This window comes from Oryctolagus cuniculus, chromosome 1 (assembly GCF_964237555.1).
Source record: "Oryctolagus cuniculus chromosome 1, mOryCun1.1, whole genome shotgun sequence".
Classification (NCBI taxonomy): domain Eukaryota; kingdom Metazoa; phylum Chordata; class Mammalia; order Lagomorpha; family Leporidae; genus Oryctolagus; species Oryctolagus cuniculus.
The window spans coordinates 33,497,631-33,520,037 of record NC_091432.1 but is presented as its reverse complement, the minus strand read 5'-3'; the positions used below and the strand labels follow the sequence as shown (position 1 = coordinate 33,520,037).

The following is a 22,407-nucleotide window of genomic DNA, read 5'->3' as shown; positions in this document are numbered from 1 at the left end:
GGCCCCAGACGCGGTGCCCCAGGGCTTCCTACCTGCTGTAGGGCGTCCTAAGCAGCAGGGCCTGGCTGCCGGTGCAGCTGTCGGTGGGCGTGTGGCAGCCGTAGACCGGAGGCGGCACGGAGTACTGCTGCTCGCCTGCCGAAAGAGCAAGGGTAACAGTCAGCGCGACTCCCCCGAAGGCTCAGAAAAGAAAGCCTGGGGAGATGGGGACGCGGAGGCCAGGGTGCGGGGCATGCAAGAGCGGGGCTGTCGTTCCCAAAGAGCTGGGCGCGTCACAGTCCCTGCGGGGCGCACAGGGACTGCAATTCCCTTGGGAATTGGCTGCAATGCGCTTTCTACTCCATGGGATGAGAGACTCGATGCGATGGGAGGAGACTCAATTTGTTTTTTTCTTTAAGATATTAGAGTGGAAATGTGCTAATTATTTCGAAGGTTCCTTTAGATGTCCTCTGCTCCCTTCCCCAGTTGGCTGGGGGTTGGACATTTCTGAGTGGGAAGGGGACTTGCACGGAAGAAGACCCGCGTGGTTCCCGCCCGCTTACCCAGCGAGCCCTGCTGGCCCATGGGGTCCTCGTGCTTGAAGGAGTGATTGGGGAACTGCGCCGCGTGGTGCGAGGGCGTGTGGCCGTAGCTGGGCGTCCCGTCGAAGGTGACCGTGCTGTATCCTGCGGGAGCGGCAAAGAGACACACAACACAGTGTCAGCGGGGCTCTCCGGAGACAGAGCCCCTGGATGTGAGCCAGACTCTGGGCGTGGGGTGGTGCTGACCCCCACGCATTCAGATCCCCAGCGGAGGCTGATCCCACCCCACGCGTCCCCCGGGACTTTCTCGGCGGGCAGCCAGACCCAAGCCTCAGGACATGGCGTGGGGACGGGCTCCCCATCCTCTGCCCACTAAAACCCTGGTCTCCCCCGCCTTTTCCCAATTTATGTACACCTCGGTCTTGCACAGCGGCGTCTGCCGCTTCTGCCCCGAACCTCCCGCAAGTTAAGTGTAAAACCCGTCGCCCGCCCCGCCGGAGAAAGTAATTCTCCCCCCAAAACAAACACCGCGGCTCTCGCGCAGGGCCAGCGCGGGCGAGCGAAATGAATCTGTTCCGCTGACCCCGCGCTGACTCCGAGCTGTAAATCAGGGGCCTGCGCACCAACTTTCATTAATTACTCCGAGCCAGCGAAACGGCCTGCGCTTTCCATAGAGAGAGTAATTACCGAGTAACGTTATCTGTCTGGGGCTGCACCACCCGACACCCTCGGCTAAGCGGTGAGGGGGAGAGGAGGGGGCACTCCCCTGCGCCCCCTCCCCCACCGCCTCCGACCACCTGGGGCTCCCAGGGACCGGCGCTGACCACTGCTTCGGTGGTCAGCTACCTTGCTCCACGGAACAGAAAACGGATTTCTTTTTGGAAGTGTTTGATACCGTGTCTCCTTTTCCCTCCACGGCAGCATTAGGGGCCCTCTGCCTCAGTTTCCCTGCCGAGAAATCCAGGGCAACATCTTCCCCGAGAGTGAGATAAGAAATAAGGTGGCTCGGTTGGAATACGTCGCTTATGATTATCGTTATTAAATCGCTTTAAACATTTCCCCCGCCAGGTTATATTGGAAGCTGTGGCCGCCTCTGCGGACAACGCATCCTCTGGCTAAAGATAAGCTCTGAACCCAAAAGGTGCTGGTTCCTGAGATCCACGCGGAGTGGCAAACGGAAGAGCAGCCGGATGCGGACATCCGCTCCCGCAGGGCCACCACCAGTTCCTTCGAGGGTCTCCAAACCCCACGGAATTCTCGGGCGTGAAGTGCGGGAAATGGAACCCAGGCCCCCTACTCTTGCCCGGGTAGGATCAAGGGTTAGCAACAAGTGTCCCCGAAGTCCGGCAAGACGGCGCAACGAAGCCGTTACCACCGCCGCAAGAACAGAAGACGCGCGTCCACCTGCAACTCGGGGAAAAAGGGAAGCTCAACCCGACTGTGCAGTGTCAAGGGGCGGGAGCTGGGGGGCGGGAGCAGCCGGTAATTGCTCGCTCCGTACCAGTCGGGCGCTAAGTCTCACGCACCTTCTGCGTGACCCCACGGGGCCTCCACTTCTGGCCTGCCAAGTAGTCCGAGATAGCCTCCGTCCCGTTAGCTCCTAGTCGTGGGTGAGCACGCTGGGGCCCCCAGGGGCTTCCTTCTGGGGTCGGAGGCTTAGCCCTGTGTAAGGCCTAACAATCAGTTTACAAACGAAATTTGGCTGCGGGCAACCAACATTGGCCAGTGGGTTAGTCGAATTTCTAAAATACCATTTAAAAAAGAAAAAAAAGGGGAGAAGAAATAGAAGTGACCCAAAAAAATCCTAGACAAACCCTTCTCCATTTCTGAGCCGATGAGCAGGCAGTGACCAGGGGCACCGCACGGTTCCGGGAGACTGGCGCCGCAATCGTCAGCACGAAGCGAGCGCTGTGGTTTCCGTGGCGGCTCCCGCGCTGGCTGCGTTGGCTCCGCGCCCCAAAACTCTGGCCCAGGGATGTCTGTGCCTACCCGCCCCCTCCCGGACAGGACACGCAGGCCTCTGTAGGTAGGAGCTGTCCTCGAACCCCTCCCTTGGGTCTCCCGAGACAGGTGGTGATGAAAGCGCCTGCTGAACGGGTAAGGGCTCTTTTAATTAGAAGCTTATCAGACGCCGGACTGATTAGAGAACGCCATCCCTGGGTCCCGCGCTAGGCCTGTAGCGGAGGGGGCGGAGGCGGAGGACCTGGAGGCGAGGCGGGGGGATGTGGGGGTGGGTTGGCAGCTGCGGGCGGGAAGGAGCCCTGTGTTCAAAGGCTCCTTGCACAGGCCTTGGAACACGAAGCCCTAGCGGCCAAGGTAGCGCCTTTCCCACGGTTTCTCCGGGTCCGGGAGGGGAGCACAACCTTGACCGCGCAGAGAGGCAAGACAAGCTCTGAGCCTTCCTCCCCCGCCCGCGGCTGCGGAGGAGCCCGGGAATCCCGGGGAAGCGAGGGATGGGATGGGCAGCAGGCTCTGCCCGGAAGGTGCTGAGAAGTCTGAAAACCACGACTTTGCAGCTGCAGTGGAATCTGAGAAAATCTGTCCGCCAAGGAAATCCCTTGTCCCAAGTGAGGGGAGGGTGTTGGGAGAGGGCTGCTTTTGGCCCTCAGAGGACACTGGTCTCTCCACCTGACCCAAAGGTGGCCTGTGATCCCGAGGCCTGGTCTGCTAGGGCTCTGCAGGCCAAAGGGCTTAGGGGATCAGCAAAAGTCTGGCAAGCAAGCTCTCACCCCTTCCTGAAAAGCCAGCATTCAGTCTGGGGATACCTCAGGCCTCACCCTACTTATGCCCTAGCAAACCTCAGCCAGGCAGAGGAAACCCTTTTCCACAGTGGGGCCAAGATCCCTGGAGGAGGAGGTAGACCCAGCCTGGAGTGCTCTGAGTCAGAGCCCAGCTCTGCCACAAACGGAGACCTCTTGCAACCCTCATCTCTTGGAGCCTCCATTCCCTCATCCAAAAACAAAGGTCTCCTTAAGTGTCAGGCTGTGAGCTTCTCACAAAGGTTTTAGAGACCATTAATTGTCTTACCATTCAGTCCCCAGTGCCTGGCACTGAGTAGGCATTTGATGTCTGCTAAATTAATATTTACAGTGGGATGCCAGTTGTATTTCAGAAGCAGAGGGTGAGGAGAATGAACAGGCTTGTGAAGCTTTGTGGGGAAGGGGGAGATGTGTGAGTGGGCATCAGCGATTGTCCCTGTCTTGGGCCATGCCTGGACTGCCCTGCCCGAGGATAGGTATCCAAAGACAGCCTCCATTTCTGGCCCCTGGCGTTTGGCCTTGGCAAGTTATGACCATTCTCTGGAACAGCCCTTGAGTCCCCTAGCCCCAAGCATTGGGCCAAGTCCTGCTTTCTAAGGGAGCTGCAAGAACCCAGGGAAATCAAAAGAATACATGTGGACTCTGGAGGCACTAAGGGCCTTCCCTTTTTGGCCATTCAGATAGGCTCACATCTCACTGCAGCTCTCAGCTGCCAAGGGACCCCCAAGGGCTGGGCCTGCTCAACCCATTTCTGTTTTGTTTGGGAGAGAAAAATCTAAGCTGGCAGACTTGGGGCCATCTCCCCATCTGGCTTTCCCCCTGGGAAGGATAGGCAGATGCAGTTACCTGTTCATTCTGGTCTCCCACTCCTACTCTTGAAGCCTGTCCACTGGAAGGGCCTTATAACTGTCCCCAGGAGTGCAGTGTCCACTGGTTGAGAACCTCACCTCTGCCCCTACATGTAGGTGGAATTGATGGAATCTAAGCACCTGCCCACCAGGAGACTGGACACTGGGGCCCCAACCAAAGCCAGAGAACCCAGGTTTCAAGATTCGCAGGGCAGAACTGAGACTCAAAACGGAGATAAAGGTGCGGCAGTCTTTGGTTCCCCCGGGGTCTTGGATAGGAAGCTTCTAGGGTCTCTCCAGATAACACAAGTCCACCCACGGACTTGTGTCACACACCTGCCGGGCGGCGGCGCGTCTGGAACCCTGGGCTGTTAAGGTACGCTACTCTGTCCTGGACGGAGAGCCCCGCGCTGGGAGAAGTCAGACTGCCACTTCTCTCCCCGACACCTCTGAGGGCAGACCCAACCTCCAATTGTCCATCTCAACTCTCCTCTGACAGAGGGGGAAACTGAGACCTGGAGATTCCATAAAGGTTAACAGCAGCCTACAGTAAGAGGTGGAGCGCCCCGAGAACATGAGTCTCTGAGAGCCACAGTAAGTGCTTCCAACAGCCCTTGCGTTCCAAAAACTTCATTCCCGAGAGGCGGAGAGGGGCCCTGGGGTCTGCCTAAGGTTCCTCCGTGGGACCCGGTTCCCAGATTTCTCTGGAGGAAACTGCATGGTTTCGGTTTTGCCACGGCTTCGGCTGGGCCAAGGGCTCCTGGGTGGTCGGGAGAGCCACGCAGACCCTCTTTCAGAAGACGCAGGTGAGAGCGAGAAGAGCCAACCTCTTCTTCCGTGCCTCAGGGTACTTCGTGCCTCCTGGTACTTCGGGAACACGGTGCACAACAGTGCTCCTCCTACCCCACTCATTCTAGAACCATCCCAGTCCTGGGCCTGGGCGAGGTGGTGATCCAGGAAAAGCGTCCGCCATTGCGTTTCCTAAAACATCCCATCAACCCGAACCGGTTTAAGGTTCTCAACAGCAGAGACATGCAAGGAGAATAAACGAAGGGCCCGGACCACAGGCGCTCGTTCTAAAGGAGTCTGCGCTGGTCGGGACCAAACGTCACGCGCGTGGACGCCCGCGCGGGTATAAGAGAATCACCGGCCGACGTCGCTCGGGGGGAATCGACTGAAGACGGCGAACAAGCCTGCCTTGTCCTAACGCATCAGGTTGCAAACTCTCTCCCTGGTTTACATTACGAGGAGGCGCGCCAAGGGCATCTGCTCCGGCCTTAAATGCCTGCGGTAGCATTTGGAATCGGGTAAGCTGGGTTCCTGTCCGTGGCTGGAGCCTCGCGTGGCCGCTGCCTGAGCGAAACCTGAGAGACCGCCTAAGGCGCGCACTCTCCACCAGCACAGGCGCGGCTCAGGCAAGCCACCTGGTCACTGCCCCACGGTTCTTCCTGGGTGCCAGTGTGTGCCAGCACCGTATTAATACCTGGGGAGCTCCTGGACATTTTGGCGCGGCGGGGCGGGGAGGCAGGCCCGGGATGCTCACCCGCGCTGCTCCCAACCTGACCCCACCATCTACACACGTCTAAAAAGTGCAATGCCTAGTGATAATTTGGAGGCGCCAAAAGCAGGGGAAAAAAAAAAAAAAAAACAACTCGTGGCCCGAGGCCTGGCCGCACTCTGTACCCTTCCCCTTGTTCCATTCCCGTGAGGGGAGGATTCGCGGGGCCCCAGGCGGACTCCCGGCTCATGCGAACCGCTAGGCTCCCCGCTCTGCCGCGCTGTGGAGAATGTCGGGAGCCTCTACTGGCGTGCGCTCCCCCGCTCCCTGGCCAACGCTTCCGCCACCCGCACGGCCATAGCGGAGGCTGCGGGGCCAGAGCTGAGATCCGGGACGGGGGAGGGGAGAGGAGAGGCCACGCGCGGCGACAGCTCCGGCGCCGCCGCCTCGCGCTCCCCCGCCGACTCACCCTGGTTGCGAATAGCTGGCTGGCTCTCGAGGCAGCTGGGCAGGTATGGTGCGTTGGGGAACATCCTGGCCTGGCCAGAGGAGGCCTGGCTGGGCGGAGGAGGGCCGAAGGGCCCGTAGCGGCAGGCTCCCGCTGTGCCGGTGAACTGGCCCGAGAAGTGGACCGTGAAGGCGCTCAGGCACTGCTCCTCGTGCGGCTCCGCGCCGCCCCAGCTCGGCTCCTGTTTGATGAAGGAGTGAGGCGGCGGCGGCGGCGGCGGGGGTGGCGGCGGAGCGGGCGGCGGCGCGGGGCCGCCCAGCGAACCGTAAGCCGAGGCGCCCGGGGGCGCGAAATCCAGCACCGGCGCCCACTGCGCGGCGCCGCTCACTGGCAGGGTGCAGCCGCCGCCGCCGCCCAGCGAGGGGACGGCCGGCAGCAGCGCATTCAGGTCCCGCACGTCGGAGCCCATCTGCTGCAGCTCAACCGCGGACGCCCCGCGGCCTCTCCGGCCCTGCGGACGCTCGGCGCTGGACTCGGCCGCACCTAACTTGGCCCAGATGCCGCCCGGGCCCCGAACTCCCGGCTGCTCGGGCTGCTGAAGGCACGCGGGCCCCGAGCAGAGCGCGTGCTGAGATGCCGGCTCCGGGGCACACGTGGAATCCGGCTCCTGCGGCGGGAGGAAGTCCAGGATCGCGGCGAGGAGGCGGCAGGGCCCCGGATCCTGGGCTGCCGTCCCGGCTCTGGGTGGCTGGGTGGGTGGGTGCGTGAGTGGGAGGTAGGGCGGGAAGGGGGGAGCCGACAGGCGGTCGGCTTGCGGAGAGCCCCCGGGTGTGGGCGCTGCCTTGAACTCCTTACCCCAGCTGCCTGGCTGCCCCCAGCTTCCCAAAGCTCAAATAAGAGGGGCCGGCGGCGGGGGAGGAGGAGGAGCCTGGAGGCTCGGCCGCTCCATTCACACCGCAGCCCTAGCCGCGCTGGTCAGCGCGCACAGCTCCTTGGGGGCGCCCTCGCCGCGGGGGCGGGGGGGGGCGGGCCTGAGGGAGCGTCCCTCGCCGAGACACCCTCCTCTCCCACCCGCCACGCGCTCTCAGCAGGCCTGTGTGGCGCAGCCCTCCCCCCACCGCCCCATCCTAGCTTTCAGGAGTGTGGGCGCCTCAAGGCCGCGGGCGAGTCCCTCCAGGTAAGCCGTGTGACCCCCTCTGCATCCTTGGAGCTGGGTGGTTCATCCTAGAGGGCGGGCTGGAGGGAGGAGCAGGTGGGATCCAAGAGGGCGGGAACTGAAGGGGAGCGAAGAAAGAGGCGGATACCCTGGGTATTTGCGCCCGCGACTTCGGCTCTTGCTTTACGAGCCGTCGAGTTGGGATGATGTCCGTAATCCTCGGGTCACTGGGGTGGGGGCGGCCCCTTTGTGGATTCCGGGGGTCGAGACCCAGGGCAAAAGCGCCCCAGCTGGGCATCAGTTACGCTAAGCGGGGCGTGTTGGATCGTCTGGGCGTGGGTTAGTTGGTAAGGTCTGAGAGGGGGGCGGTTGCCGCCTACCTAAAACTGCTGCCAGCGGCCCGTATTTTCCTTTTCTCCCAAGGAGTATCCAGTTGTGCGGTTAAGCCGGGAAAAGCGAGGCTAGTTTGGGAGGAAAGAGAACCCTTGGGGAAAACACCCGGAGCCTGCCTATACTCTGGCCGGAGCATCCCGGCGCCCAGTTGAGGGAGAAAGAGGAATGGAAATGGGGAGGGTTCGGATGCGATGCTTGCGGAGAGAGGTTGGCTCCTGAGACCGCTCTGCCAGGCACTGCCTCTGCTTCTGGTCAGCAAAGCGATGGACACGAGGCCCAGGACGCAGCGGGACAGGGAGAGCCTGCCTCGGCTCTACGTTGCGCGGCAGTGTTCGCACCGTGGGGGGCTCCGAGCGCGTGGCTTCGCCAATTAGACTCCTCCCTCCACTTAGGCGCTGTCCCGCGGAGCCCCGCGCGCTAGAGCAGGTGTTGGGGAGTTGGTTTTGTTTTGTGAGTTCTTCCAAAGTAGTGAAGATCTATCGGGAACCAGCGTATGGGTAAGGAGAAGGGCCGGGAGCCCGAAGCGGGGAGCGCCTCAGCGGCGCACAGACACGCAGAGCGCCAGGAGGCAGCGGCGATGGCGCAGCCTGGGACTGCCAGGCGCGCGGGGCAGGAAGCAGCCGGTTGCTGAGAGGCCTCGCGCGGGAGGCCGGGGCTGGGGCCCGCGGCTCCAGCGGCGCCTAAGTGAAGCGACCATGGAGGTCGTCGCAGTTGGTCAAAGAAGCCGAGTGCTCCGGTCGCCTAGACCCGTTCCACATTTCTTAGACTTCGGTTTTACCCTGCGTTGTGTGGACGCAGCCTCGGTCAGCTCCGCCCGCTCAGGACTGCTGGACACAGTTTCCTTCCCTTGGGGGTCGCGCACCGAGAAGGTGCAGGAGACACCGTGGGTGAGGGTCGGCGGCGCGAGCTCGCTGCTTGCTCCCCTGACACCTTGGCTGTCGCGCACACCTCCCGGCGCCGCGTTGGTGCTGCACTTCGCTTCGCCTTTGCTCAGCAGCTTTTAAAAAATGAAAAAAGAAATAAAAGGCCCTTGAGGACGGCTCCTTTCCCCTTACTCTTTCCTCCCACTCCTCTCCCGCACGTCCCAGCCCTAAACCTGTAGTGGGCTGCGGGCTGCGCACTGGGCACGTGCGTTTGATCTTTGTGGCCCGGGAGCCCAAACTACTTGCAGCCGCGTTACCCCTGTGAGGGCGATGACCTCTCTTCCTGTGTCGCCACCCCACCTTCTGTTTCTACCTCGAAGTCGTTTTTCCTAACTATAGGACTCGAGCACTAAGGGAAGAGGATCCGCTTAGGAGAAGCCAAACGAAAACACCGGAATTCTTCCTCTTTTACTCTTCTTTGCATGTTTTTTAGGGAGAGGGTTCTCTGGAGGGAGATTGGGTGGAATGTGGGTTTTTGTAGTTGTAAATCCCAGGTAGGTCAAGGGCACTTGTATGTTTGTTTAAGAAAATGCGTTTTTGCCTACACGTGGAGTGCAGTAGGGTGCAGGGGTGGGTGGGAGGGAGGACAGAAGCCAAGCACATTGAGGGGTCTGCTCCGATACCATTTTTCTCAGAATCCTTGATGGGGAGCAGCGGAAGAGCAAGGGTACGATCTGCTTTCAACCTCCGGGTGCCTCCAGCCCCTAATGCTGAGTGTCTAGAGCCACACGCAGTCTGGGGGCCCAACCCGAGGCCTCTGGACGCGCCCCCTCCCCACCACCACGCAGCCCCCAGCGCAGGAACACCTATGCCAGTCCTTGGGAACTCGCAAACCTCTCCCTCCCCTGGGTAACGTTCTCTGCGGTGACCCAAGCAGCCGTGTCCGCTACGCTGGCCTGGGCGCCCCGAGCTGGCCGGTGGAGCAGACACCCTGGCGGCCCAGGAGGTCGCGGCAGATGGGCGCCCTCCTGCACATCCTTCAACTGGAGGCCGCTGGTGGTCCCCGGTAAATGAAGACTTTCAAGAACGGTGTATGCTCCCTTCCCTCACCGCCTTCCTACCCCAGCCTGCGCGGAGAGCTGTGACAAAGAGGACCCGGGTTTGAATGACCACTTGGCACAACCGAAGATTCAGAGAAGGAAACCGGGGCCGAGGAAGAGGAGGGAAAGACGGGCGGTGGAGCACAGTGGTTAAGAATAAGGGATTGCGCGGGGTCTCAGCTCCGCCAGGTAACTGAGCCGTGTGACCCTCGGAAGATGTCTGTGGCCTCTCTCAGCCTGTTTCCTTACTGGTCAAGCGATGCCAGCGCCTGCCTCGTGGAGTTGTATAGATTCGAAGGGAGAATAGTGTCAGCTCACGCCTACAATAAACTAAGGTTTTTACTACTTTTATTGCCCTAGAACACTTAGCAAGTTCGTGGCAAAGCCAAGACGAAGCCTGGTCTTTCAAAGCCCACTTCGTCCAGGGACGGCTTTAACCTCCACCCCCTGCGTCTCTAGAGCCAACCGCAAGGGGAGGAGTGGAGGGACACCAGGTGGCTTTGCTACCGTGATAAAAAGCTCATGCGTGGAAGGTGTGTAATGACTGCAAGATCAAACAAACAACGAAAACAGAAAACAGCGGCTGGGTAGGAGAGGGCGGTAAGGACCTGTGACTCCGGCTTTCCACCCTGGCGCTGTCGACTGCTCGCGTCGAAGAGCGGAGCAAGGCGCTGCAGCCCGAACCCCGGGGGGACCAGCGCGCACGCCCCAGCCGCGCTCCTGGTGTCACTGCTCGGCCGCCAACAACCGAATCAACACACCCAAGCGCTGCGATCCGCCAAGGGCTAAGGCCGAAGACCGCGGTGAAGAGTGGCTTGACCTCCTGGCTGCTGGGCGCCCGGGAGGAACCGGCGCTGGATTAGCGCCTCTCCCCTGGGGCCGGCGCCGGGAGCCCAGCGCGCGGGACTCAGCCCGAAGTCGGCTCGTTCCGACCCCGCCGACCCCAGCCAGCAATCTGCCGCCCTCTTCCTGGCCAGGACCGCTAGGCAAGGGCTCAGCATAGTTCCCAAGCCAGTGCTGGAGGTAGAAATTCCAGTTTAAATTTGTTTGAATTAAAAAAAAGGGTGGGGGGGCAGGGGAGGGGATTATCTCGGTCTTTTTGACAAACCCCATGTAGGATTCAAACTGCCCTCCCTGGCCCGTTTGGGGGGCCCGAACCGTTGAGTACTGCCAGGTAGGCGGTGCAAAAACTTGCTCCTCTTCCAGCTCGCAGTGCCAGGGGCTGCCCCGGTTACCGCTGTGTTCCGATGCCACCCCGAGATGGTCCCCGGGAGTCCCCGGTGAAAGGATTCCGCAGCGCTGCCTCTATTATTGTACCGTAAATCTTTTTAAATTCTGGAACTAATTATATAGAGGATATGTCTCAATTTGTTCTGCATTAATGCCACGGTGAGGATGGCGGCCAGGCGGTGGCCAGAGCAGATACGAGGCCCATGAAATTGATGAACTGAGAGTTGCTTCCAGTCCTGAGCGCACCATCTGGAATTCCAGTCTGAGGTTACAATTGGAACTCCTGACCCCAGATTCAACTTTGCAAACAACAGGGGAAAAACGGGGAAAAGAAAAAAATCCTGAGAGGGAGGGGAAAAAAAAAAACACAGAAAAGAAAAAGAAAAACAAGTTATTCTGCACCTGTAAAAAAAAAAAAAACAACAATCACACAATCTTAAAATTTTTCCTTAGAAAATTTTTTCCAACTATTTCTTTTGTGTGTTTTTTTTAACCTATAAAAGATAATAGAATATCTTTTATGGACTGGATTTTTATCTCATCCCTCTGCCTCTCAAAGGCACTCAGTTTAATAGTTGCCTATTATTTCTCAGCGTTGGATTTAATTAATAGGACCAAAATGTTCCACAGTGAATTCGTTTGCTAAACATTCTGTCACTTCTGTGATTTCTGCCTTTGAGAAATTGCTTCATTACAGAAATCTATCTGGATCTAGAAACTCACTCCCTCCCAACTTTTTTTGACTGCTATTCTAGTTTACCTGCAGTCTGAGATTTTGTGTTGTAATTTTGTGTTCTAAATCTGTTGGGCCAATTTCTTCCTTCCTTCTTTCTTTAGTAACACGCTGCTGCTTTCTTTTCCTCTCATTTTGACCCCTTGAAGAAAAGGAAGGACCAGGCAGTACTGGGGAATCTGTTAAATTTATTAGCATAAATGCTTAGACAAAACGAGGTATAAATCATTCAGCTGTATTAAGCCATAAAGTATCCCAATGAAGTCAGTCCCCTGCCGGCGTCCTGGTGTATAAATGTTCATATAAAACAAGGTATCGGTATTATCTTTCAGACTGAATATATGTTGTAAAAATATCCAAATGTTGAGTTAGGAATATGGGAGGAGGCAGCAGGGCAGAGGGGGATATCCTTGGGTGCAGCCTGTTAACATTATGATGGCTCAAAAAGTATCACGAAGAAGGAAAATCCCAACACTTTGCCTTTGGAGGTTCCATAAGATTTTTGGGGGGTTAACTTACCTGTTAATTAGAAAGGCTATATTTGATGGGGCACAAAGGAGTAAGGGAAAAAGGCTAATAGAAGGCAGAAGACATTGCTTTCTGTAGAATGCATTCTTTTTTTCCCAAAGATCCATTTAGCGTCACAAAATCAAGTCAGCAGAGGCACTGACTCTTAGTACAGATAACAGATTAGCCATTAGTGAAGAGCCACCTGGGCCTCTGTCTGGGAACCCGGATATGCAGCTGGCCGGCAGGAGAAGGATGTGTGTTCACTGGCGGTGGATGGGAGGCGAGGGCTGGGGGAGTGAGGAAGGGGAATGGACAGAATTCCTGGCCAAGGTTTACCAAGACAAAAATCAGACAAAACGTGGAAGGAGCACACGCTCCTAAAGCTCCTAAGCATGGCTCTATGTAAATTTTGGCAAATCAGCCAGTCTGTGCCTTTTAGGAATGATTGTTCTTAAGCTTGCTTGCTTCTTTTTTTTAAAATCAAACTGTCACCAGAAAAAGGGAACCGTTCTCCCCAACCACCACCTTTCCCCCACCCCCCCAGCAGAGACATATTCATGATTCCAACACCACTCATTCCCACAGTATGCAGCAATAACCATTTGGTACCTGCTGGGTGCCAGGCAATGCAGCAATAGCTGGGGATACAGCATAATGTGCCAGCTCTGCCTTGCTCTCCAGGAGCAGAAAGGCCAGACACGTTTCCAAGGAAGGAAATGTGATGCTTGCAGATAGTAATACCTGCTGTAAAGCACCCAGGGTGCTGCTGGGCTACAGGTTGGCTGAGATGGGGGGTGGGGGCATGACATCTGGCTCTCACCTCTTCACTTACTACCCATAGTCCATGTTTCAGCCCTTTGAGTCAGTATCCCACCCAACTGTCCAGAGGTAGGAAGGGTTTGAAGTGCGTGTTCTGGGGAACTCTGTGTCTGTAAGACTGGAGTATGTGGACTGGCAAGGCAGGTGTTTATAGACAGAGTAGGGTTAAGATCATTGCTACAGAGTCTCTGAAAGGCAACTGATCCCTGAAAAACACACTGTTCTCTTCCTGAAGGAAACACACAGAAAAAACAATAGCAGCTACTCATGTGAAAATAGCTTGGGTAAGGCATGAAAATTTCTTAGCCTCTAAGAAACCCTCAATAAATGATGGCTAGCATCTATACAGATGCAGGTTCTATGCTTTTGCCTTGCTCACAGAGAACTGATGAGTTCTAGGTATAACACCAATACTAGCCATCTTCAGAAGGTTTGTGGAAAATGTACATTATGCAAAAACTATGCCTAGATTTCAAAAATTTTTTTGCACAAAAAATTTATTTTTTAACTTCATTTTTCATGAACTTTTTAAAGGACTCACAATGCACAAAATAGCAATCTTTGTTCTTGTTGAATCGGTGAGAAGGGCAGGTTTGTCAGAGAAGCTGATCTTGAATGGGTCTGTTGCCATTTGAAGGAAATTGAAATCATTTTGCCCTAAACCAAGACCCTAAAACAGGAAATATGTAGCTTTTGCTTCAAAGTCAAGTTTAGAATTTTTTCTTTTCACTATTGAAGGCTGTAGTGAACATGAGCTTGAAAAGCTTAAGGTTCCATTTTGTGTTGTTTTGTTATTAACAGCTGCATGTCAGATGGTGAGCCTGATCCAGAATAAAGAATCCTGGGCCAGGTATAAAAACACCTGGGTTCAGGTCCTATCTGTGCCTGTGATGGTAGAGAAATAAAGCTCTATGTGTTTTAGTACCTTTATCTGTAAAATGGGGAGGATAAAAAAATGACATAGAGCACCCAGAAGTGATTTGAAAACCTGTAAAGTGCTGGGCAGTGCTGAGAACCATCAGGCCCCTGTTACATGTGAGCACGTGGAAAGCAAAGCATCCACTGAGAGCTTGGGGCACATGGGTAGCCCTCACTTGTAATGGCATACTGTCTGTCTTGTAGAGAAGACTGTGTATGTAAACTTTCCAAACGATACCCAACAGGGAGTGCATGCCATCGTTACTGTCACTTGACCCTCCTCTGGTCATCTTCAGGGGCCAGAGTGAGCCTTACAATGTGAACACTGACCGCTTCTTACTACACAGGGGCAGAATCACACAAAGTGCAGAGTTCTGAGATCATGGCTGGGGCTTAAATTCTCCACTGCCATTTATTTTCTGTATGACTTCAAATGACTGCGTTATCCTCTCCGAGCCTTAATTGCCATGTCTGTAGAATGGAGCTAATGATAGCATCCACTAACAGAGTTGTTTTGAGGACAAATGAAAACAACATATGGAAAGTGTGTATGTGGTACATGACATGTGTTAGAAAATCAATAGCTGGTGGTTATTAAGCTTCCAATTTGCCTCATCAGACAGTCTTAACTCTGACTTCAAAAAACAGACCAGGGCCCGATGTTGTGGTTTAGCGGGTTAAGCCACCACTTGTGACACCTGTATCCCATATTGGAGTGCCCAGTTGGAGTCCTTGGCTACTCCAGGCACTTCTGATCAAGCTTCTTGCTAATGTACCTAGGAGGCTCCAGTACTTGGGTTCCCTCCACCCATGTTGGAGATGCAGATAGAGTGCCTGGTTCCTGGTTCTGACCTGGGCTGCTGCTTGGAGTGTGGACTGGCAAATGGAAGAGTCTCTCTCTTTCTTCCTCTCCCTCTCTCTCTTTCCTCCACTGTGCCCCTTTTTTTTTTTTTTAAACAAGCAGATGAGCCAGAAAGACCTTGAATAACACAGAAACAAATTTCCATCTTTTTTTTTTTTTTTGGACAGGCAGAGTGGACAGTGAGAGAGAGAGACAGAGAGAAAGGTTTTCCTTTTCCATTGGTTCACCCCCCAATGGCCACTGCGGCCAGCGCACCGCGCTGATCCAAAGCCAGGAGTCAGGTGCTTCTCCTGGTCTCTCATGTGGGTGCAGGGCCCAAGCACTTGGGCCATCCTCTACTGCCATCCCGGGCCACAGCAGAGAGCTGGCCTGGAAGAGGGCAACCGGGACAGAATCCGTTGCCCGGACTGGGGCTAGAACCCAGTGTGCTGGTACCACAGGCGAAGGATTAGCCTATTGAGCCATGGTGCCAGCCCAAATTTCCATCTTTTAAACCCACCTGTACCACACTGAAATCTGTCTTTCATGTATGAAAAACCTGCAATCAAGGCATTAACATTGACTATGAGCTTATATGTTAATATTTTGAATCCCATTTATTCTCTAGGTTTCTTTACAGATTATCCAGAGTGTATCAAGGACTTTGGTAATCTTATGTTTTTCAAAACAAGCAGGAAATTGTTTTGAGCCAATGGAGACAATAAGCAGTTTGATCCTCTTCCTGGAGTTACCACATCACATTTATAAATAGCTCTGTAAACAAGCTTGAACATAGTATCAGCTTGCTGTTCAAGATATTACAAAAGTTTATGAGAAGCTGCTTAGGAAAAACAAGATAGAGTCATCAGAAATCTGATCCTAGTCAATAGTGCATTCATTCCAAGTCCCCATAAATCACAAACAAATGAAACTTCCATTGTGATCACTGTTCCAGATCTAAAGGACACCCCCACCCTTGGTAGACATTAAATACATTTCAGAAGGCCTAATAATTTTTTTCTCTACTAATACAGAGGCTAATTATAAAATTTCCCAAGAGAAAATAAATACTAAATTCTAATCAAGAGATGTGACATAAGAAAAATAAGAAGTACATAACTTTGATTCTCTATGTAGGGCACATGTTTATCTTTAATTATCCTCAACCTGGGAATAGAATAAATGTTACCTGTTATATTTATTATTTATTTCTAGAGTGACACTACACACTAAAAACTCTGAGGGGGAGTTAGAGCTCGTAAGTTGAAGGCTTTTCTGTAAGGGTCATCAGACAATAGTTAGTCACTTCAATAATAATGTTTCAAAAGATGTGGCCATTTCTCTCTGGCAGTTTCTCATTTCAGCCCGATGACCATAGTGTTAAAATTGTGGTTCTATAAACTCTTTCTCTGAGAGAGACGATAGCATAATACCTTTTTATAGTTTTCTGGGGGCATTCTGCCTGATTCAAATGAACTTGATTTGTTAATTTTCAGAAACTCCCTTTTGTTAATTTTTAAGATTTACTTATTGGAAAGGCAGCATGGCAGAGAGACAAGGGGAGGGAGGGAGGGAGAGAGAGAAAGAGAGAGAGAGAATCTTCCATCTTTTGGTTCACTCCCCGCAGGCTCACAACAGCTGAGACTGGATCAGGCAGAAGTCAGGAACCAAGAATTCCGTCCTGTTCTTCCATGTGAGTAGCAGGAACCTAAGCACTTGAGCCATCATCTGCTGCCTCCCAGGCACATTAGCAGGGAGCTGGATCAGAAGCATGGACTCAGACCAGACACTCAGATTCGGGATGCAGGCATCTCAAGAAGTGTTTTAACCCACTGCTCCACAACACCTGTACCCAGGTTTTTCAAAGCATCTTCTACTCATTAATCATCAAGTGACTTTGAACATGAACCCAAAACACTGCCAAGGACCTGACCCTTTTTCTCCAGAATCTGTGAAGGGTTTGGGCAGAGTGCTAGGGCATTGGTTCTCAATGGATGTGATTTGCTCCCTAGGGAACATCTGGCAATGTCTAGAGACTTTGGGGGATGGTGCTTGCTACTGGCAGCTGGTGGACAGAGGCCGGGGATGCTGCTAAACATTCCATTATGCACGGGGGAGTCCCCAAGAACAAGGAATTATCCAGCCTATCGCGTCCATGGTGCTGACACCGAGAAAGCCTGTCCTAGGGTAGGGTTGGAAGGAGAAGAGATGGAGACATCACTTCTAGCTGGAGTAAAAAGAAAACAGGAAGGAGCCCCGGGCAAGTATGTGGTCCCAGGGCTAGCTTCCCCCACCCCACACCAGAGAAGCTGGAGGATATCTCTCTCTAAGCTCAAGAAACGTTGGGGAAAGAAATAGGGAGGTGACAAGAGGCGAGGGCTGTTGAGGGGGTACGCTATCCACAAAGGGAGTTGTGGAAACACTAGTTTGCCAAAAATAAAAGAGGGAGCATCCACGTGGAGCAATGAGAGAGAAAACCAGAGTGTGTGTGCAAATTCAGGACAAAGGTCTTCGGTTCTGAAGTTCTGCTCCAAGATCCTTAAATATTGCTCATATTTAAACCCGCACAAATCAAGGGCAGCATAAACTTTTATGTTCACAGAGATCATCTTTCGAATACCGGCTTGTGGTGTACATATGGATATGCACATATTTCGCTTCCTCTCTCCCACATAATTTTTTACCACTTACATAATAGGGATTCCTTGGAACTCAGTTTTATTTCACATTAAGTTTAAAAATGGATGCCTACTTAAAAATACAACCTCTCAGGGCACAGAAAATTCAGAACCACTGCTGCAATTAATTCAACATCATTGGAATCTCCATTAAGAAATATGATTCTGACCTAGTTCTCTATGTCACGCTGCATATTCTGTTGAATCATGGAATGCTTTGTGAGAAAGGACTACAAAGCCGGGTCCCTCGATATTAGCCATCTCACTCCTCAAAGTTCAGCCAGGAGTGGGACAAAACCCTTGTCACCCTGTCGACATGTTTACTTCTGGTGTAGGAAAATATTGCTGTTGCCCAGTGCAGCTTCGCAGTCCACTCACTTGCCTGGAGACATGTATTTTATGCTTTCCTTTGATGATTTACAAATAAATTAACAGGATCCACTAAGAACTGCCAACGTATATGCGTTGCTGGAGAAATCTGAGATGTTGAAAAATGATTGTAATTTATCATATCCCAATACTTTCTTCTTAAGAACCAAATAAATATCATCAGCTAGTTTATATACCTGACATGTTTATTGCCGTATTCCCACTGAGCACTTCCCATTGTCATGTGTTCTCACACATTGTTTTCACAAATAGTGTTTTGAAAGAAGTGGAGGGAAATGCAGGCCAGAAAGCAAGATGTTATCTTTTGGAAGGGATGAGTCTGCTCTAATGGAAGAGGGTAATCCATTCAGAGGCTTGTAAAGCCAGTGTAGTCCAGAGGGTATGATAAATCCACAGGATCCGAATCCAGGCTTTCCCACTGGGACCTTGAAGTCAGCATGAGCAATCTAGTCCCCTTCCAAATAAACACAGTGTATCATTACTATTACGGGATAAACATGAACATCTGTTAGGTCACGTTTGCCCTATTTCCTTAAAGGCGATTGGATTCACTGAACACAGTTCTAATTCCGTCGATCACAAATGCATCCTGAGATGGATGTAAGGGGCCAAGCTGTTCCTCTATCATCATTGCAGTGGGAAGCCAGATTTTGTTTAAAAAAAAAATTCACCTGCTCGTTTCAGGTGGGTCGCACACATGACGAACACCGTAGAGACCACCTACTTGCTTTCTGAGCTCCAGCATAGCCATTTTCAAAAGTTGAGAGTCTGAGACAGCAGACCTTCTTTGCTTTAAAAGAAATGAGGTAAGAGGAGTCTACATATGGCTTTCTAAGAAGTTGTTCATATCCCACTTTCCTAACTCAACCTAGTGCTTCCCTAGATATTGTTCAGTTGGCACAGGATACAAATGTAATCTCTTGCTAGCATGAAGCATCCACTGACAACAGGCTACAGCTGTCAGGGATTTAAAGCGCATCTAGTTCTGCCACCCATTTTTTCAGGTAAGGCATTCTGTGACTTGCCAGAGATTATACTGAGTTAATGGCAAAGCTTTCTCCAAGACGAGGCTCGTGGGAAGTGAGAATCGGCCTTGTATAACAGCCTTCGCTCATCTGCATTTTCCAAAAGCTTTGTACAGGCCCAGCAACCAAACTCTGGGTACATGATCCTGGCTTTCAACTTGCTTATGGTCTGGGTGTGTTATAGGACTTGATCATTATCAAGCCAAGCTGTGGAAATTCTGCTCTGAGAAGTAGCCTGCTAACAACTCTTACAGCAGACCCAGGGATTCTCTTCAGTTCTTCAGGGAGCATAAAGGCCATTTCGGGGCTTTGGCGAGTTTGTAAACAACTAGCTCATCACAGAATTGTTACAATTAGGAAAGCACCATTGCACTTCTCATAGGACCGGATTCCTAAAGATACCAAATATGCTGACAGCATCCTTGCACTTGAACTAGTCAGTGATGTCTCCTAGAGGTTTAGCATCCAGGATGCCGGAAGGGGGAGCTCTTCTGGCTTGGAACCGAATGGAAGCATCTGCCAGATCAAAACCAAAAGCCCAAGTCCTTTAGAGCTGCCTTGAATAGTACGGTGGGAAGAACACCAGAAAGCCACGGAGAAGTCGTTAATCCTCTCCACTCTGTATTTTTGTTGACTGTTCCGTGCTGATGAAATCATGACAGCATTTAGGGCAGGGGGATCGAGTGTTCCACAATGTACAAACATCACAGACGTCTACCGAAGATCGCATTCCAAGAGGCGAAACAAAATAGAAGAAAAAAAGGAAGCGCATCTCCCAATCGGACTCCCGAAGGCCCTGAAAAGCATTTCAAACGTGTCCAGTAAGGCATTAAAAAGCCTCATCTCGGAGAGGAATCACTCCCTTGGTTGTTTTAATGTATTTCTGTCTACAAACAAGAGAGGTTTTTCTAAACCACTGCCTTGGCTGCCTTTGAAAGTTCTCTGGAACAAAAGTGCTGTGGGTGACCCCAGGATTACTGGGCAACTGCAACCCAGGATGTGGATGAGGCTGAAAGAGATAAAAACAGATGATGCACTTTTTGATGTCAGACCTAAAATATTGTATAATTAAAACAGAATAAAATGCTGAAGCTTAGAAACAAAGCAATAATCCTATCAGGAAAATTAGCAAGCTTATTTAAGAGAATGTTGGCCAGGTTTTTTTTTTTTAAGCATATTATAAAACCAGTCTTATGCTGCCCAGATGGCTCTGTGGGGGTGACTTATTCATGTAATTAGAATTTGCTCTCCTCCTTCTCCATCCTCCCTCCCTCCTCCTCACGCTCTTCTTTTCATAATGATAGTTATTGTTATTAGCACTTATCCAGCGCCTGGGCTCTCTCGTCCATTCACTGTACTTTTCACCACAACCGTTTCTCACAGGAACCGTTAGATGTTATTATCACCATCACTTGTTAGACCCTCTGAGTGAGGATGCTAACACGTCGAGAGGCACACCCCAAAGACTCAGAGTCCAGACCAGCTGATGCAAAAGCAAGAGGATTTATTCAGCATCTGCGCAGACGGGCCTCCTGAACTCAGGAGTCCAGAGAGCGCCCCCAGCACAAAGCCACACGGTTTATATACCCGCAGTGACCAATCAAAAGCACTATAGTGTCCATGCACACAGCAGTCCAATCTGTGAGCTGATCATGTGAAAGGCATGTGTCCTCTATCCAGTCAGCTACGGGATCACATGGGAGGCATGCACCTCGTCGCCGTTTTGTTGTTTACTTCTTTAGCAGTTCCTTTCCCTGCCAACGCCATCTTGTTCACCCTGAGGGGGACGACCTCTCGCTCCCTTCGTTCCCCTGGAGGGAGAGCAGCGTCCTGCTTCCCACACCGTTATTTGTGTATTAGGAGGCATACAAACTGGGTTAGGTCTTAGCACAGCCAGGCACAAGTGTTGCAGCTAGCTAAGCATAGGGTTCCTTATTTTTACAGCTACACCTAATGTTAGCTTTGGGGGAAAAAGTTTAGGCCTATAATTTTTAAACTTTAATTTTATTTGGGGCAAAGGTGACTTCTTGTTTTTAATAGTGTTAGTTTAAGTCACTCCATCTTGGTTTGATTTTTAAGGTTCTTCACACTTAAATAAGAAATGGATGCTGGGAGGTTTGGGTTGGCCACTGTTAGCCATCTAGAACATGGCGTAGCCAGAACTGCAGTCATCAGGTTGAATGGGGTAGCCTCGGAATTTTGGAAGGAGGTGAAGTGTGGAAGTAAATGTTAGGGACCTGTTGGGCCCCAGCCGTTGGCATAACTTAACCTCATAATCAAACCTGCTGTCTGGCCCAGTTAGGCCAAGCTCCACAGGCCCAACAAGGTAAATGAAATAGCTTGGTTACAGAATCTATTTACGCAACACAATGTTAACCAAAGTCTATCCCACCCATTTCCTGTTTGTATCAAATTCAAGCATACCTACTTCCTACAATGGCTCTGCTGTGGCCCTGAAATTAATTTTTTTGTTAATTACAGTGAATAACAGTATCCTGCACTGTGGGGGAGTTAAAAGACAATTTTCTATTTCAAGGAATCCCAGGGTGGTTTTTTTTCCCTCTTTCTGAATCATTCTTCTCTCTCCAAACTTGAGTTTCACCCGTCAGGACTGAATAGATAGGGGTAGGATGTACCGGCCCCCAAACTGTACTTGAATAAAGCAAGCAAATGCTCCAGTGGGGCAGCCACTCTGGGGTTTGACCAGATGGCTGTGTGACTGCAGGGAAAAAATGCACTTTTATAAACCCAGAGGCTCCTAAGTAATTGGAGACGTTCACATACGCACATGCACGCACATAATTTCTGAATTATGGGAACGATGCTGCGTGTTGCTGAGAGCTGCATCGTTTCCTTCTCTGGCCTCAGTGTGAATCCAGTCTCCGAGTAATCTCTCATCTACCCACTTTCTTCCCACACTCACCTCCTCTTCCCATGCCCCTCATTACACAAACAATCCTGAAGTCTTTTTTTTTTTTTTAAAGATCTTTTATTTATCTATTTGAGAGGTAGAGTTATGCATAGAGAGAGAGGGACAGAGACAAAGGTCTTCCATCTGCTGATTCACTCCCCAAATGGCTGCAATGGTAGGTATGAGCTGATCCAAAGCCAGGAGCTTCTTCCGGGTCTTCCCACATGGCTGCAGGGGTCCAAGCTGTTTGGTCATTTTCTATTGGTTTTTCAGGCCATTAGCAGAGAGCTAGATTGGAAGTAGAGCAGCCAGGACATGAACTGGCGCCCACATGGGATGCTGGTGCCTCAAGTGGAGGCTTACTATACTATGCCACAGCACTGGCCCTGGTCTTTTTTTTTTTTTTTTTTTTTTCAAGATTTATTTTATTTATTTGAAAGGCAGAGTTACAGAGAGGGAGGGAGAGATTGCTCTTCCATCTGCTGGTTTACTCCCCAACAGGCCACAGCCAGGAGCCAGGAGCTTCATCTGAGTCTCCCACTTGGGCTTTTTTTTTTTTTTTCTTTGACAGGCAGAGCTAGACAGTGAGAGAGAGAGAGAGAGAGAGAGGTGTCTTCCTCTCCGTTGGTTCACCCCCCAAATGGCCACCACGGCTGGTGCACTGTGGTAATCCGAAGCCAGGAGCCAGGAGCTTCATCTGAGTCTCCCACTTGGGCTTTTTTTTTTTTCTTTGACAGGCAGAGTTAGACAGTGAGATTGAGAGAGA

The 22,407-nt window shown here is 52.1% G+C and overlaps 1 protein-coding gene across 8 annotated transcripts in view; it reads right to left on the bottom strand.

Moving 5' to 3' along the window:
* WT1 (WT1 transcription factor) overlaps positions 1 to 6,952 on the bottom strand; it is a 47,902-nt gene extending 40,950 nt beyond the window's left edge. For 4 of the 8 annotated variants that reach the window (XM_070071860.1, XM_070071864.1, XM_070071866.1 and 1 more), the window contains exons 1-3: positions 6,096 to 6,952; positions 543 to 665; positions 33 to 135 (exon numbers count right to left, since the gene is read on the bottom strand). In XM_070071860.1, coding sequence (XP_069927961.1) covers positions 33 to 135; positions 543 to 665; positions 6,096 to 6,543 — 674 coding nt within the window. In that variant the 5' untranslated portion in view covers positions 6,544 to 6,952. Of the gene's footprint in view, positions 1 to 32; positions 136 to 542; positions 666 to 2,047; positions 2,279 to 2,335; positions 5,746 to 6,095 lie in introns of those variants that run through there. The other 4 variants (XM_051825688.2, XM_051825683.2, XM_051825692.2 and 1 more) reach the window with 4 other exon arrangements.
* Between the last annotated feature and the right edge of the window lie 15,455 nt (positions 6,953 to 22,407).